Raw genomic sequence first — 16,043 nt, 5'->3', positions numbered from 1 at the left:
ATCAGAGCACCAAGACGAAAGTGTGGGAGGGCTAACTCCCTCCTTTGCTCACAGCCTTGCCTAGACAATCCTGGCTGGTGTGTTCAGCAGCTGACGGGATGATGGGTATCTCAGAGTGAGGTTGAGCTCGAAAGGCCACAGGGAAGGGGCAGTTCAGGCCTGGGGAGGTTCTGCTCACCACTGGGGTGTTAAGGTTGGGGAAAGTTTCCAGCACCAGGATGGGGCATATAATCCTCACTCAGGGCTGTATAAGCTTGTCTGAGGGTTGGGGTCAGGGAGGTTTTCTGTATTTGCATAGGAGTAGAGGCTTTCCCATTCCAGAAGTGCAGGGCATATGTTTTGGGGAACAGTGAGGGCAATGCTGTTGGGGCTCAGGCTGGGTTGGCCCTGGACCTGGTGGCCACTTAGCCACCAGGTCAGACAGTTTTCAGTCTGGACCCTTTCAAGTAGGGTCTTGCTGTGAAATACTTTAGAGAGGGAACGAGGCACTCTTGTCTTCATTTCCGCTCGATACAGTCAACGCCCAGGGTATTGTCAGGGCAACGGCAGGTCCTGCTTCCTGGGGTGGCCAAGCAGAGGTGGGTGCAGCCACCATTGTTCACTGAGCAGTAGTTGTGACCTGGAAAAGGCAGAAGTCAGCTCAACAGCTAAGAGACTGGCCTCCATACTAGACCCCCTTTTGGTCTCTGGGAGGCCAAGCTTGTGGGGGCTCCTGGGGAACAGGGAAGGCTGCACAGGGCACTCAGCTCAGCTTATCTATCGGCTGTTTCCTCATCATTAAGGATTTGCCAGATGTGCAAAAACCTTGATTCCTGATCTGGGAGCTATGCAGATTTACCATTGAAGCTATTAAACAGATCTCAGGGAGGGTTTTCCAGCTCTGATCAGAACATGGAGTTGGAATTTTAAAGCACAATGTACTCTTTATCTAGCTTGGCCACTTGACTGGGGGACAGGAGGGAAACCAGGAAGGAGGCTGGGTTAGGGGAGAGAATTTGGAGAGGCAGCCTAACACAGACTCAAGCCAGGCTGCATAGCTCATCCCCGGTTCTGCCATCGTGAGCACCATAAGTGACCGTGTGACTCTGGGCAAGTGCCTTCAGTTTCCTTATGTATAAGGTGAGCATAATAATAGTACCTACCTCGTAGGGTTGCTACAAGGATTAAGTGAACTAGTGGATACAAAGCACTTAGTATGCTAAGTGACTTAATATATGTGATGTACCTAGCTCACAGTAAGTATCACATCCATGTTTGCCTGGTAATTATTATTATTACGAATTATTGTTGTTGCTGTCAGGCCAAATGGATGGATTTTAAAGCAGCAGAGATCCTAACACTGATGTTCCTCCTTGGAACCTGAAGACCGCATACTTTTAGACCCAGCCCAAGAGTCGATACTTTTCCTCACCCTTATCCTCTATCCACTTCATTCCTTAACATTTTCTATTGATTCATCTTGGCTCACCTACTCAATAATGAAGACCCTTGACGGAAGGGACTGTGTCTCACCTGCCATGTGATAAGGGCTATGATAGGCCACACAGGTAGCAGCCAGAGTGTGGGCTCTGAGCCCCAGAGTGCTCCCAGCCCCCTGACCAGTTATAGCACAGGTGAGTTACCTTCGGGACACTGAGACAGGGCGGTGGTGATGCCATACAGCCGGGTCTGTTTGTGGGGATGGAAGGAATCCGTCTCTCTGGAAATAGCAAGATCCACAGCGACCACGGAATTCCTACAGAGCACCAAAAGATGGGAGGTTAAAATACATCTAATGTCTTGAACTTTTCTCTAGGGGGCAGCCTCTTTTGTTGTTTGGGGGATAATCTGGAGGCCATAAACAGATTCACTGGCCTTGCTTCCTAGCCATCCCTCCCTCTTCCTGGGATGAGACAAGCGTGCAGTTCTCTGGCTTCTTAAAAAAAAAAAAAAAAAAAAAAAAAGGACAAAGGTCAGCTAGCTCTTCCCTCCAGCTCTAAATTCCAAGCTGGGAAATCGACTTTCTATACAGATGCCCTTGCCACATCTGCTTGCTTGGTTTAACCCCACCTTCCTGCAGGAAGAGCTGGTCAAGAAGGGGCTTTGGGAATACTGCAGTTTAAGAATTAAAATAAAATAGGGGCATGGAGCCCACCAGCCAAGTGACCGAAGTCGGCTCCTGGGGAGAGAACAGACTTGCTCGGGAAGTCCAAGTCTGCACTTGAAGATGCCCATCGAGGAGCATCCAGATGATACATGGCATCCCCTGCTTCCCTAGAAGCCCTGCCTCCCATTCCTCGCCCTCCTCTCTGACAACCAAAGGGCGAGGCAGAGGGGACACCTCTGGAGGCGGGAAGGTCAAGCCAAGAGGCCACTTGGGAAGGGAGTGGCCTCCAGAGAGGGCGGCAGGGCAGGCCCCCCGGCCCCCACGCTCCAGCTGCTGACGTACGTCTTCCAGTCTGTGTAATACAGATTCTTCCCGAAGCTTGTAACAGCAAAAGGATACTGGAGCCCTTCAAGAACCTTGCGTCTGCTGGGCTGATCGGGCTTCAGGCATTCGGCCTGATGGGTGCCTGTGTGGGGCAAACACAAATCGTCCATTGTTCATACAAGAAATGGCCCCTTTGTGTCCAAAAACGAGAGTAATGAGGGCAAGGGTGAGAGTGAGCGTTACAGGCTCATATCCTAGAGAACACAAGACTTGCTCTTCTAAACTGGAAAGTTGTCTGTTCATCCTCCCTGGCCCCTCATTGATCAATAACCCCTCCATCCAGTACCCATACCTGGTTCTGATGGGGAGACAGAAGCTGGAGCAGAGGAAGAGCACCCCGTTTCACCAAAATTCCCGGGGACTTAGGAACGATGCCATCTTCCAGCTGCTGCTCAAGCCCCTCCTCCTTGAAGCCTCTCCAAACCTCCCCTCCCTGCATTCAGAGCCCTTAGAATTGCCAAGCTGCCCAGCCTCGCGTCAATACCCGCATCATGACCAACTTAAGGCTTGGGCTTTCACTTAACTGTGCACGCTTTACTCCCTGCATCCCCCGTGGCACCTGACAGTGTCTAGAACAAAGCAGGAACACAAGAGAGACTTGATGGATGAATGACCTTCCTCCCCGACTGAGCATCCTGCCCACATCCCTCGCCTGAGGGACACCCCAAATCTGCCCAGGCAGGAGCACACATCAGGGCTGTATTACTTTATCTTCCTTGGCCTCAAGTCCTGCCTAAGCCCTTGGGGACAAGCGGGAGCTACAAGAATGTTAAGTTGTGACTTGCTTAATAGGTATCAGGATGAGGACAGGCTCTGGGGGTCAGCAAACTTTTTCTTAAAGGGCCAGTTAGTAACTAGTTTAGGTTTTGTGAGCCAAGAGGCAAAAACCCAGGACATTATGTAAGCATTTATATAACCTTTTATTTATTTATTTTACAGTATCAGTCTATTTTATTAATGTAAACAAATATTTTACTGAAAATGTCAAGGTTTAGTTTGTCCCCAGTCTGAAAGGTGGAGTATTTATATCAAATTATTTGGTCTTTGGGAGGAGACTTGGCTGTACTGAAAATGACTATGACTAGGCTGAATGTGTGATTTGTACTACATTTCTGAGATGTTCAGATTCTTGCATGTGAAATATAAAATGAGCCTCAGCAGGAGTGTAAGACTAATAAATTTGAGCCAACTAGTTTGTTTGCAAAAAAGTCTATGGATTAAAAAAAATTTTAGATAGCTCTAATGCCAACTGAATTAAGTTGTCATTGTCTTAAATCTGAAACTCTGAAGCATCCTATAATAAGAAATTTTGCATTACCACTTGAGCTTGCCTAAATAGTCTTATAAAAATGCAAATTAAAATACACAGTGTTTTGGAGGCCTTGGTGACATCGTATTATGGCGTAGTACTCAGTTAGAAATGACTATGTAGATTATACACTCAGTAAAAATGGGTAGAGTCCAGAGCACACGATGGCATTGGTAACTGCAGGCAGGCCCATCAAACTTTGCTACCATCTTTTAAAGCATTGTACACAACAAGTACTATTGGATGTGGAGGAATGAGACACCTTCTTTATATCTTTGAAAGTTCTTTTCCCTTTATTTGGCCCTTCTCTTCCTATGTAAGGTGGGAACTTGCCGTGGAGGCTTCCCTGTTTTCCAAGAGGCAAAGAGAATGCATGATCCTGGGCTGCTTCTTTAAGGCTCTTCACTGGGGCTTCTTAAAATGCTTGAGGGAAATGAGTGGAGGGATCGATAGCGCATGGTTGATGGAAGATGCTGATAATTTTGTTGGTGGCAAATAGGAAGCTGAAGCTCCAGCTACATTTTTCTCTCTCCAAACTCCAGAACTCCACACTCCAGAGGCCCTCCTTTCCACGTGCTGTATATAACCTTTTAAAATGTAACATTTAAAAATGTGAAAACCGGGGCTTCCCTGGTGGTGCCGTGGTTAAGAATCTGGCTGCCAATGCAGGGGACACGGGTTTGAGCCCTGGTCTGGGAAGATCCCACATGCTGAGGAGCAACTAAGCCTGTGCGCCACAACTACTGAGCCTGTGCTCTAGAGCCCATAGCCACAACTACTGAAGCCACAACTACCGAAGCCCACGCGCCTAGAGCCCGTGCTCTGCAACAAGAGAAGCCACCTCAATGAGAAGGCCACGCACCACAGTGAAGAGTAGCCCCTACTCGCCACAACTAGAGAAAACCTGTGCACAGCAACGAAGACCCAACACAGCCAAAAATAAAAACAAATAAATAAATTAATTTTTTTAAAATGCGAAAACCGTTTATAGCTCCTGGGTTATATCAAGGAGGTTGGATTTGTCCCAAGGCTATAGTTTGCTGACCACTGACCTGGAAGATTAAGAGCTGTCCCTAGACTGTGTCAAGCCTAGAGAAACAATAAATTTCAGAGCAAAGATATGCAGCTATTGTTTGTGCAGGAAAAAAGCAGTTATCTTATGTTCTCTTCCCCATAACAGATAATCTTGATAGTACAGGGGGTAACAATAATTGTTTGGTAAAAAACAAGGCACTGTTCCAACCCCAGGAGCCAGGCCTGGGGCTTTCCATCACCTGCATCCACCCAGCAGAGTTGAGTTGAGTAGGCATCAAAGGTCAGCCCGTTGGGCAAACCCAGGTCATCCTGCACAAGGATCCTCCGGTTTGTGCCATCCATGTAGGAAGTTTCGATTTTGGGGCTATCTCTGTTCCAGTCTGTCCAATAAAGATTCCTGGAGGAGGAAAAGGGGGAGAAAGAGGAAGAAAAATATGAAGATGCATGAGAAAAAGTTCACTTAGAAAACACTTAAGACTCACAGACTTGGAGAATGAACTTATGGTTACCAGGGGGGAAGGGTTGTGGGGAGAGATAGTTAGGGAGTTTGGGATTGACATGTACACACTACTGGTGGTGCAGTGGTTAAGAATCCGCCTGCCAAAAAAAAAAAAAAAAAAAAAGAATCCGCCTGCCAATGCAGGGGACATGGGTTCGAGCCCTGGTCCTGGAGGATCCCACATGCCACAGAGCAACTAAGCCCGTGCGCCACAACTACTGAGCCTGCACTCTAGAGTCCACAAGCCACAACTACTGAGATTGCGCTCTAGTGCCCGCGAGCCACAACCACTGAGCCTGTGCTCTAGAGCCCATGCGCCACAACTACTGAGCCTGCATGCCACAACTACTGAAGCCCAGGTACCTAGAGCCCATGCTCTGCAACAAGAGAAGCCACTGCAATGAGAAGCCTGCGCACCACAACAAAGAATAGCCCCCGCTTGATGCAACTAGAGAAAGCCTGCGTGCAGCAATGAAAACGCAACGCGGCCCAAAAATTAATTAATTAATTAATTAATTTAAAAACAATGGATAACCAACAAGACCTACTATATGGCAGAGGGAACTCTGTTCAATATTATGTAACAACCTAAATGGGAAAAGAATTTGAAAAACAATAGATACATGTATATGTATAACTGAATCACTTTGCTGTACACGTGAAACTGACACAACACTGTAAATCAACTCGACTCTAATATAAAATAAAAAGTTAAAAAAATAACAAAATAAAAAACAAAATTAAAAAAAAAAAACTTTAAAAGAGGGGAATTCTTGGGCTTCCCTGGTGGCGCAGTGGTTGAGAGTCCGCCTGCCAATGCAGGGGACACGGGTTCGTGCCCCGGTCCGGGAGGATCCCGCATGCCGCGGAGCGGCTGGGCCCGTGAGCCATGGCCGTTGAGCCTGCGCGTCCGGAGCCTGTGCTCCGCAACGGGAGAGGCCACAACAGTGAGAGGCCCGCGTACCGCAAAAAAAAAAAAAAAAAAAAAAAAGAGGGGAATTCTCTGGCGGTCCAGGGGTTAGGACTCTGCGCTTTCACTGCTGAGGGCCTGGGTTCCACCTCTGGTCGGGGAACTAAGATCCTGCAAGTTGCAAGGTGTGGCCAAAAAAAATTAAAATAAAATTTAAAAAATAAAGTTCATTATGGAAAAAAAACACTTAAAAAGAACCCACGGTGAAGACATTAGCAGACACTGAGACACAGAATGGCTAAAAAGGATCTGCAGGCATCAAGACATATTTTCCTTTGCAAAGACCCTTGGATTTGGCTCTTCACTTGAATCTTTCTGTTACTCACGACTTCACTCCCCTTAAACATAAGTTACATATTATATCTCAGTAAAACTGTTTAAAAAAAACCCAGAACACCATAACTGACATAAACACATGGGAATAATTCCCATATGCTGTCACCATACAGGAAGGCACAGCAGACCCAGGGGATGAAGCCCAGAAGCAAGGCTGGCAGAGGCAGTGGTCAAGGCACCTGCTGTCAGGCAGGTGGCTGAGTGGCCACAGAACAAGAGGTGTGGTCTCAAAGGGAAGGAGTCAAAGCGTCAAGGAGACACGGGCCTGGTGTGTAAGATGTAGAGCTTGCAGTAAGGGAAAGGGAGAAAAAGCACTGATAACACTGACAAAACCCATAGGGAGGGACTCCAAGGTGTTCATGCTGGGTTGGCCCCCAGGAAGGAGCCCCAGGGGGACATTTATGCTACCTTGATACTCTTCTGGGGTCAATACAAGTCAGGTGTTGATTCACATTCAACCCAAGTGGAAATATCCAATTTCTGAGCTGTCAACTTACAAAGGCTCTTGGTAAAAATTGGAAAGTGGAACACGGTATCAAGTCCATGATCACACGTAAACATACTGCCATTTCACCATGGATATCTGTAAGCCACCGACTGTAGACTCACTCATCCTAAACTCATTCATTTCAGGAGAGCAATGCTGGAGTTACAGCTTAACATTTGAGAAAATCCAAAAGGGCAGATGCAAATAGAAGAGATGCACACACAGATTTACGCAAAGATACCCTCTCACGGAATCCGTTACGATGCCTCTGGGATTCACCAAATCAGTCTCAAACAGCACCCGGCGTTGGGTCCCATCCAGCTTTGCAACTTCTATCCGATCCAGGTGAGAATCCGTCCAGAAGATGTTGCGGCCAAGATGGTCAAGAGCAATGCCTTCTGGGCTTCCAAGATCTAGAAGCAAACACCAAACATGGGCTTCCAAGATCTAGAAGCAAACACCAAACACTCCTGATTTTTTTTAAAGCAAGTAAGATGAGGTTTTTCTGATTACTCAGTGCTATTTCACCTGGCATCCAATCCTTGCACTTTGAAAAAACAAATGGGAGTGTTAAATGCTTGTTGTTTAAGATAAGTAACACTTAGTGACAAATTGAAAAATGCTACTCATTCCCTCGATGGACATCCACCCTGTGCACTACATTGGGAGCCAGGCCCATAAAGATGCTGAAGCTGTGGCCCTGCCTTCAAGAAGAAGCCCACAGCCAATCACAGTTCAGACTGAGTTCCAGGTTCTGTGGGAACATGAAGGAGGGACACTGGACTCAGCGTGGGGAGACCAGGGAAGGATTCCTGGGGGAGATAACACCTCCTAAAGCTGGCTCCTGCAGAAACAATAGGACTTTGTCAGGCAAAGATCCTGGATAAAGGTTTTCTAGGTAGTGGGACCAGCACATAGGTCTAAAGGAAGAATAGACATGGCCTGAAGTAAACCGTATGTCATTTTGCGTGGCTGGAGACCCCGAGGGTGGAGGGTGGCCAGAGATGAAGTTAGCATGCCCGTGTTAATGAGCTTAGAGCTTATCCCTTATCCCTTATGCAAAGGGGAGGCACAGGAAGATCTGAAGGTGGGAACAGGACAGATTTACCTTATTCATCAATGGGGAAAAAAGGTCATTTCAGAGAAATAATATATGTAAGAAATCACAGCTGTTATTACTTTTATACAAGTATTAGGATTACAAAGAAGGGATATCAGGAATTGTGAATAGCACCCAGAAGTCCTACTAGGCTATAAGCAACTGATTTCCAAGCCAGGGGTTGCCACAGCCTAAGCTGACTGCAGTGGGAACCTTCAGCACCCACCTAACCCAATCAGGAGTTCAAGATTGCAATGGTTTCCTGACTAGAACTACAATCAAGTTAAAAGCTAAAACCCCACCAGGGTTTTACTGGTGTCATCTGGGATTCTTTCCCCTCTGCTGATTATAGAATCGAAGGTCATCTAGTACAGCTGGAAGGGGAAACAGGAAGGGGGAGAGCCGAGGATGGAGCTACCCTGCCCCAGGGGCCTGGTACGAGGAAACCAACCCAGCACTGTTGTTTTTTCTTCTTTCTTTCTTTCTTTGGTTGCATTGGGTCTTATTTGTGGCAGGCGGGCTCCTTAGTTGCGGCTCGCTGGCTCTTTAGTTGTGGCAGGTGCAGCATTGTGTTCTTTCATCCATAGAGAAGCAATCCCGACCTTCAGCCCCCTCCATATCGGCTTTCACTAGACCCCTAATACAATCATGACTGTGAATGCTGGCAATGTCTAAGCCCCCTCAAAGGACCCCCACCAGAGGAAGTTATTAAGAATTAAAAACAGCAGTTTCTAATTTTAAACAAGTTCTTTATTGTTCTAACCAAAAGTAAAGATTTATAAAGTATTAAAATATTGTCCATGTCCCTAGAGGCAAAGGGATGGTGAGATTGAACTCCAAAGGCCCCTTTCAACTTTCAGACAATATCAGAAGAAATCATTCTGAGGTATATTTGGAATGAGTACATCCTGTCTGAGAGGCATGAGCTATTCAGACACACACAGAACACTGGGACCAGGGAAGGCTGTTCAACGAGCGTCTCTTTACGAGTTCCAGGAAGGAACTCCGTGTCATGTTGTCTCTTTATAAACAGCCCTGATCTTGACGTCAAACCCAAGAGCAACCATACCTCCTTCCCCAACCAGGAAAATACTTCTTTATGGGATAAGGAGCCAAAGGAAAGGCCTGGAAAACCTCATCCTTTGCTGTGAGTCAGGGCAAGATGGGAAGATGTCAGGGCAATATATTCCACACTGATTATGTTGAAAGGAAACAGATGACGATACTTATCAAAGATATTTGGCTAGGACTTTAACTCAAGGAAAGACAGAGAAAGCCAGGATTCAGACGTTATGAAATTAAGAAGAAAAGAAAAAGAAAAGATACACACTGCCATTTTCACTCACTAGGAATGTACCAACACATACCATGATGAAGATGTAAGTGGAAGTTTCTTTCTCTCTTTTTGAAATTAAAAAAAAAAAAGTATCCCTAGGGATCTTTCTTCTACAAAGATCACATTCTGATTTAATTCTGTGTTTTCACAGTGGGCTTTTGTCTGGAATGTTTCTTACTGGGCTTAAAGCTTTCTTGGATGATTATCAGTTCCAAAAGCAACAGGAAATAGCAAACGATGACCTACTCCCCTCTTCCACTGGGTTTTGAAGTCAAATCACAGATGATAGCAACAACATTTTTAACAGTGATAAGATGCAAAAAGGCATTTTCAAACTTCTGTTCATTAAAGCAAGCCATGACAACTAGCAGACATTATTTAAATAGCATACTGGATTCCAGAAAAGGATTTGAGGTCTATGTCCAAAGTCAGACATATTTAACTCAACCTCAGTTTAATTCCTGCTACATCATCTCTTCTGAAGGAGCCAAGGAAGGAAAAACATGCCCCAGGGGCTACTCCACAGGCACAGGGACCCTTCCAGAGTACCAATTTCTAGGGAAAGGTTAAATTGGAAATTAGAAAATCTACACTTGGCCCCAAGTAAAAAGAAATACCAAAGAGGCTCATATATTTTAAGGATGTATCTCTGATTTGAGTGTTCTGCAGAGGAAACAAGATGATTTTACACAGCAAATATCATTGGCATGACAATGTCTTTTGATTGAAAATATCTGCAAGTCAGCTGATGAGTCACAGACTTAGTAATGTGTAATATTTGACCTTTTCAGTACAGGAGAATTTTTACAGGCCCGTGGATTTTTGTCATAATGGACTTGAATCTTGATAAAACATATCTACCTAAAATACCCTTGACTTGTTGAAGGTAGGCATTAACATAATAGAGTCCTTGGCTTAAATCAGCATCCATAAGTTAAGGCATTGAGGTTAAAGGTTGAGGGGTAAGCTGTGCCAAAGTGCCATGTGCTTTATCATCAGTGATGCAACAAAAACAGAAATGTCTGTAAGAGTTCAGCCTGATTTTCTGTACTCTTCTGGCAATCTGAGCAAGGTCCAGTGGGGGTGAGGTAGAAGAGAGGAGACCCACCGCACCATGAGATTACAGGTTGAAGTGACAACCCTTCAACTGGAAAACGGTCTTGGGAATAGACTCACTTCTCAGGGACAATATTTGCCAATATGCTTGTGATCCTCCCATCTTTACGATTTATCTGCTTATTGCCTGATGGACCACCCACCCTGGGGCAGACAGTCTGAGAATCGGTTCTAGGCTCAGCAGCCAGAGGGTGAAATGTATATCCAAACTGGATGGTCGAGTTTGGCCTTTATTATTCCTTAAAACTGGCTACAGAAGTTTTCAGAGACAGGCATGGACACTTACCCTGTTTTAATTTTATTCTCCTTAGGCTAGCAAGAAATCCCAGCTAAGATGTTCATGATTTAGTGATGAGTCCTCAGAGGACTCTCCAGAGAAGGCTGGAAAGGGCGATGTTTGAGGTTGAGAACCCAGCCCCTCTCAGATTACCATATCCTGTAAACAATCATACACCACAGCCCTCCGCTCTCTCCCAAGAGCCACATGGGCTGCTAGAAGCAAAACCGAAAAGGAAGACTGACATTTGCTTGCCCACCTTGTCGAATGATGGTGCTTGGCTCTCCACCATGCAGACTGGCTCTCCCAATGGAAGGCTGACTGATGTCGGTCCAGTAAACCATCTTGTCCACACAGTCGAAGGCCAGTCCAATGATGACTTTATCCTGGAAGTGCAGACCAGTGGTGAGAGTGGTCCACCTACTAGTGAATGATGATGCTGGGACTCTTTCCTGTGCTTAGAGGCATTTAGATACGTTTTGAAATGAATTGTCTTCAAGTCTTTGTCTTTTTTTTTTTTTTGGCTGTGCCACGCAGCATACAAGATCTTAGTTCCCCGACTAGGGATCAAACCCATGCCCCCTGCAGAGGAAGTGTGGAGTCCTAACCACTGGACCACCAGGGAAGTCCCTCTTTTGTCCATTTTAAAAATTAAATTATTGAGTTGAAGGAGTTCTTTATATATTTCAGATAAAAATCTGTTGTCATACACATATATATATGTATGTATATGTACATTTTTTCTCAGTAAACAGCACTTTTTCATTTTCTTAATGATGTTTTTGGAGAGCAAAATTTTAAATTTGTATTAAGTGCAATTTTATTTTTCTTTATGGCTAATGCTTTTTGTGTATCATCTAAGAAATCTTTGCCCAACTGAAAATCATAAAAATTAAATAAAAGACATAAATATTGGAAAGGAAGAGGTAAAATCACTCTATTTTAAGACTATGATTATTTATGTAGAAATTCCTGGGAAATCTATAGTAATATTTTAACTAAAAATTGAATCTAGCAAAGTTGCAGCATCCAAGGTCAAAGTAAAATTGTATTTCTACATACCAGCAAAAAGTAGAATTTTAAAATAATAATGTTTATAATAGCAGCAAAATATTTAAGAATAAGTATTTTAAAATGTACAAGATTCTACACTGAATACTATAAAACATTGTAGAGTGAAATTAAAGAAGACCCAAATAAATGAAGAGATGTTAGTTTAATGGATCATAAGATTTAATATTGCTAAGATATCCTAAATAGAGTTTAGGATATCCCTAAATAGAGTTAAAGATCCAGTGCTATCCATATCAAAATCCCAGCAGGCTTTTCTTTTCTTTTCTTTTCTTTCCTTTCCTTTCCTTTCCTTTTCTTTTCTTTTTGGTAGAAACTTATAAGCTTACTCTAAAATGTATATGGAAATGCAAAGTGAGGTCCTGGGGACCATAGAAGTATAAGACCAGGATGCTCTTTTACTGGGAGAATCAGGGTTATCAGCAGACACTTGCCCTCCAAAAGTCATGTCATAAGGGAACAGAGATCCTTACCATACACCATATACAAAAATTAGCTCAAAACGAAGCGAAAGTCTAAATGTAAGAGCTAAAAATACAAAACTCTTAGAAGAAAACATAGTTGAAAGCCTCATTACATTGGATTTGGCAATAATTTCTTGGATATGACATCAAAAGCAAAAATAGATAAATTGGATCTTATCAAAATTAAAAACCTTTGTTCAGTAAAAGACACAATCAACAAAGTGAAAAGGCAACCAACCCATGGAAGGTGATAAAATATTTGCAAATCATGTAACTGATAAGGGGTTGATAGAGTATATAAAGAACTCCTACAACTCAGTAACAATAAGAACAAAACAACCCAATTACAAAATGGGCAAAGGATATGAACAGACATTTTTCCAAAGATATATAAATTGTCCATAAGTATATGACAAGATGTTAACATCACTAATCATTAGAGAAATGCAAATCAAAACCACAATGAGATACCTCTTTACACATATTAGGATGGCTACAATTAAAAAACAGAAAATAATAAGTGTTGACAAAGTAGAAGGGAAATTGGAAACTTTGTGCTCTGGTGGTGGGAATGCAAAATGGTGCAGTGCTAAGGAAAACCGTATAGTGGTTCCTCAAAAAATTAAAAATAGAATTACCATGTAATTCCAGGTCTTGTTTATATACAAAAGAAGTGAAAGCAAGGACTTGAACAGATGTTTGTAAATCCATGTACATAGCAACACTATTCACAATACCAAAAGGTGGAAGCAGCCCAAGTTCTCCACTGATGGATGAATGGATAAACAAAATGTGATACATCCATATAATGGAATATAATTCAGCCTTAAAAAGGAAGGAAATTCTGACACATGCTACAACATGGATGAAATTTGAAGATATTATACTAAATAAAGTAAACCAGTTACGAAAGGGCAAATACTGTATGATTCCACTTATAGGAGGTCCCTAGAACAGGCAAATTCATAGAGATAGAAAGTAGAAGGGGATGCAAAGGGCTGGCAGGAGAGGAGGGAGTTATTATTGAATGGATCCAGAGTTTTAGTTTGGGATGATGAAAAAGGTTCCGGAGATAGATGGTGATGATGGTTGTACTTAATGCCACAGTGGCATTAGCTACAGTTAAAATAGCTAAATGGTAAAGATAGATAGATAGATAGATAGATAGATAGATAGATAGATACATACATACATACATACATACATAGAAGGACAGACAGATAGATGATACATACACAGTGAATATTTATAATGTTGTTTCAGCACTCTCCCTCCACTGATCCCATCTCAATTTCCTGCTTTTCATAGCCTCATTTGGCATTTAAGCCTCTCCCCTTGGTCTTGGGGGAAAACGACTTTCACACGGAGTTTAACCCACTCCCACTACCCGGGAGTGTGTGCTAGTGGATAGAGGAAGAATGATGATTACCCCTTGAGGGATTTGTGCTTCAGTGAGGCAACAGGAAATCACAAAGATCACTTACACATTTGTTCAGCAAATATTTTTCAAGTGCCAAGCAGTGTTTGGGATCTGCAAATACCCCTGTGAAACAAACACCTCCACGAAATAGATGGACAATTCCTGATCTTGCTGTGCTTATATTCTTGGTGGGAAGAGATACATCAGACATAGAACATGTACCCTGATATACAATGTTTCGAGTAGTGCTGGGTGCCTGATGAAAGACAAAGCAGGGTAGGTGGAGGCTGCAGTCTGGATAGGGCAGCGAGGACAGGTTTCTCTAAGAGCTGATGTGCCAGCAGAAATTCAAATGACATGCGGCAGTGAACCATGCAAATGTCTGGAATGAGAGAACGCCAGGCAGGGGGACAGCAAGTGCAAAGGCCCTGAGGTGGGAGTGTGCATGGTGAGTTGAGGACCAGCTAGAAGGCCAGAAGGCTGCAGCCGGTGAGTGAGGGGGCAGTGGTAGGGAATGGGGTGGGAGAGGTAGCCAGAGGCTATGGAAAGAACTGGATTTTTTTCTGGGTGAAGGGAACCCATCAGAGGGTTTTGTGTTGGGGAAGAACATGAATCCAATCACGGCTGCTCTGCAGGAGGCTTTTGAAAAGCATTTTTACCATGGATGGACCTAGAGATTATCATCTCTAGTAAGTTAGTAAGTCAGAAAGAGAAAGACAAATACCATATGATATCATTTATATGTGGAATCTAAAATATGACACAAATGAGCTTATCTATGAAACAGAAACAGACTCACAGACGGAGAACAGACATGTGATTGCCAATGGGGATGTGATGGGGGTGAAGGAATGAGAGTTTGGGATGAGCAGACACAAACAATTACATGGATAAACAAAAAGGATAAACAACAATGGATAAAAACAAGGTCCTACTGTAGAGCACAGGGAACTATATGCAATATCCTATGATAAAACATAATGGAAAAGAACATGAAAAAGAATGTGTATATATATATATATATATGTATAACTGAATCACTGCTGTAGAGCAGAAATTAACACAATGTTGTAAATCAACTATACTTCAATAACATAAATTTTTTTAAAAAGAAGCATTTTTGCAGACTTTTTTTGATCATGTTTCCTCCCTGGTCAAAAAGAAGAGGGGGTATGGCGGTGTGCAGAGATCCATGCAGGAAGAGAAAATAGGGCAGGTGGGAAAGACAGGGGAGTAGGGAAAGGAAGATGAGAAGAAAGTAACATTTCTACCCGGAATCTTTACGCAGGCTCTGCAACCAGCACTGAGGGGTAATGAGGATTCCTGCTGGACTTTCATCTCTAAGAGCTGGTAGCCCACTCGCTGCTACTTCTTCACTCCTTAGAGGACCCTGACGGCCCCCACTGCCCTGGCAATGCTGAGTCCACAGCCAGAAGCCTCCACCAGGTCTCAGGTTTGGTTTCCAGGCAAGAGGTCAGGATCCCAGACAGAAAAGCTCCTCAAAAGTGTCTGACCTCTAACTAACGGACAAAAATTCCCCGACTCACAAAATGCATCTTTGAAGCTTTGGAAAGCTCTGGTGACTTACTGCCTCTGGGCAGACAGGCGCATCTTGAGCTGAGCGGCTGCCGAAAGATGAGTCACGTTGCTAATTTAGCAGGGATGGCAACATCAAACCTGGCAGATGCTCGCAGACAAGAGAGCAAACTCCCATGCCGTGCCCACCTGAGGGGTCAGATACCAAAGGGGTCTCTCTGGAAGGCCTCCTGTTTCTGCTCCCACCCTCGAGCCTCACGGGGGTGCTTAGGAATACAGTGGCCCCATTTAGAGGTGGACACCCAGGGTCACACAGAATGAAGAGGTCCTGGGTCCAGGGGTCCAGCCCTGGTCCCTGGGCTGACTGCACCCTGCTCGTTGCTCCAGGCTACTGAAGCAGAAATTGTCACCAAGTGCCATCGGCCAGCACTCACCGGGGCATGAAGCAGCGCCTTGGCTTCTGTCTTGGTCATGGTGTTTCCCTCCAGGGGGAGGTGCTCTATCTTCCCGGTCTGGGCGAAGAGTAGGTGGGTCCCAGGTGGCAGGGGGATCACGGCGGTAGGAACTGAGGGTCCGTGGTGAACCGGGGGAGCCACTGTACTCAGACCTGGGTGGTGG

At 44.3% G+C, this 16,043-nt stretch overlaps 1 protein-coding gene across 1 annotated transcript in view; it reads right to left on the bottom strand.

Annotated features, from left to right (window-relative positions):
* Positions 1–497: 497 nt before the first annotated feature.
* Positions 498–16,043, bottom strand: part of NID1 (nidogen 1) — a gene marked incomplete at both ends in the record, with an annotated part of 99,028 nt that continues 83,482 nt past the window's right edge. The window contains 7 exons of the mRNA XM_079699899.1: positions 498–619; positions 1,623–1,735; positions 2,429–2,552; positions 5,054–5,211; positions 7,348–7,519; positions 11,194–11,320; positions 15,860–16,032. Of these exons, the coding sequence (XP_079556025.1) occupies positions 498–619; positions 1,623–1,735; positions 2,429–2,552; positions 5,054–5,211; positions 7,348–7,519; positions 11,194–11,320; positions 15,860–16,032 (989 nt within the window). The remainder of the gene's footprint in view (positions 620–1,622; positions 1,736–2,428; positions 2,553–5,053; positions 5,212–7,347; positions 7,520–11,193; positions 11,321–15,859; positions 16,033–16,043) is intronic.

This window comes from Hyperoodon ampullatus, assembly GCF_949752795.1.
Source record: "Hyperoodon ampullatus genome assembly, chromosome: 1".
Classification (NCBI taxonomy): Eukaryota; Metazoa; Chordata; class Mammalia; order Artiodactyla; family Ziphiidae; genus Hyperoodon; species Hyperoodon ampullatus.
This window is presented reverse-complemented; position numbering and strand designations above follow the sequence as displayed.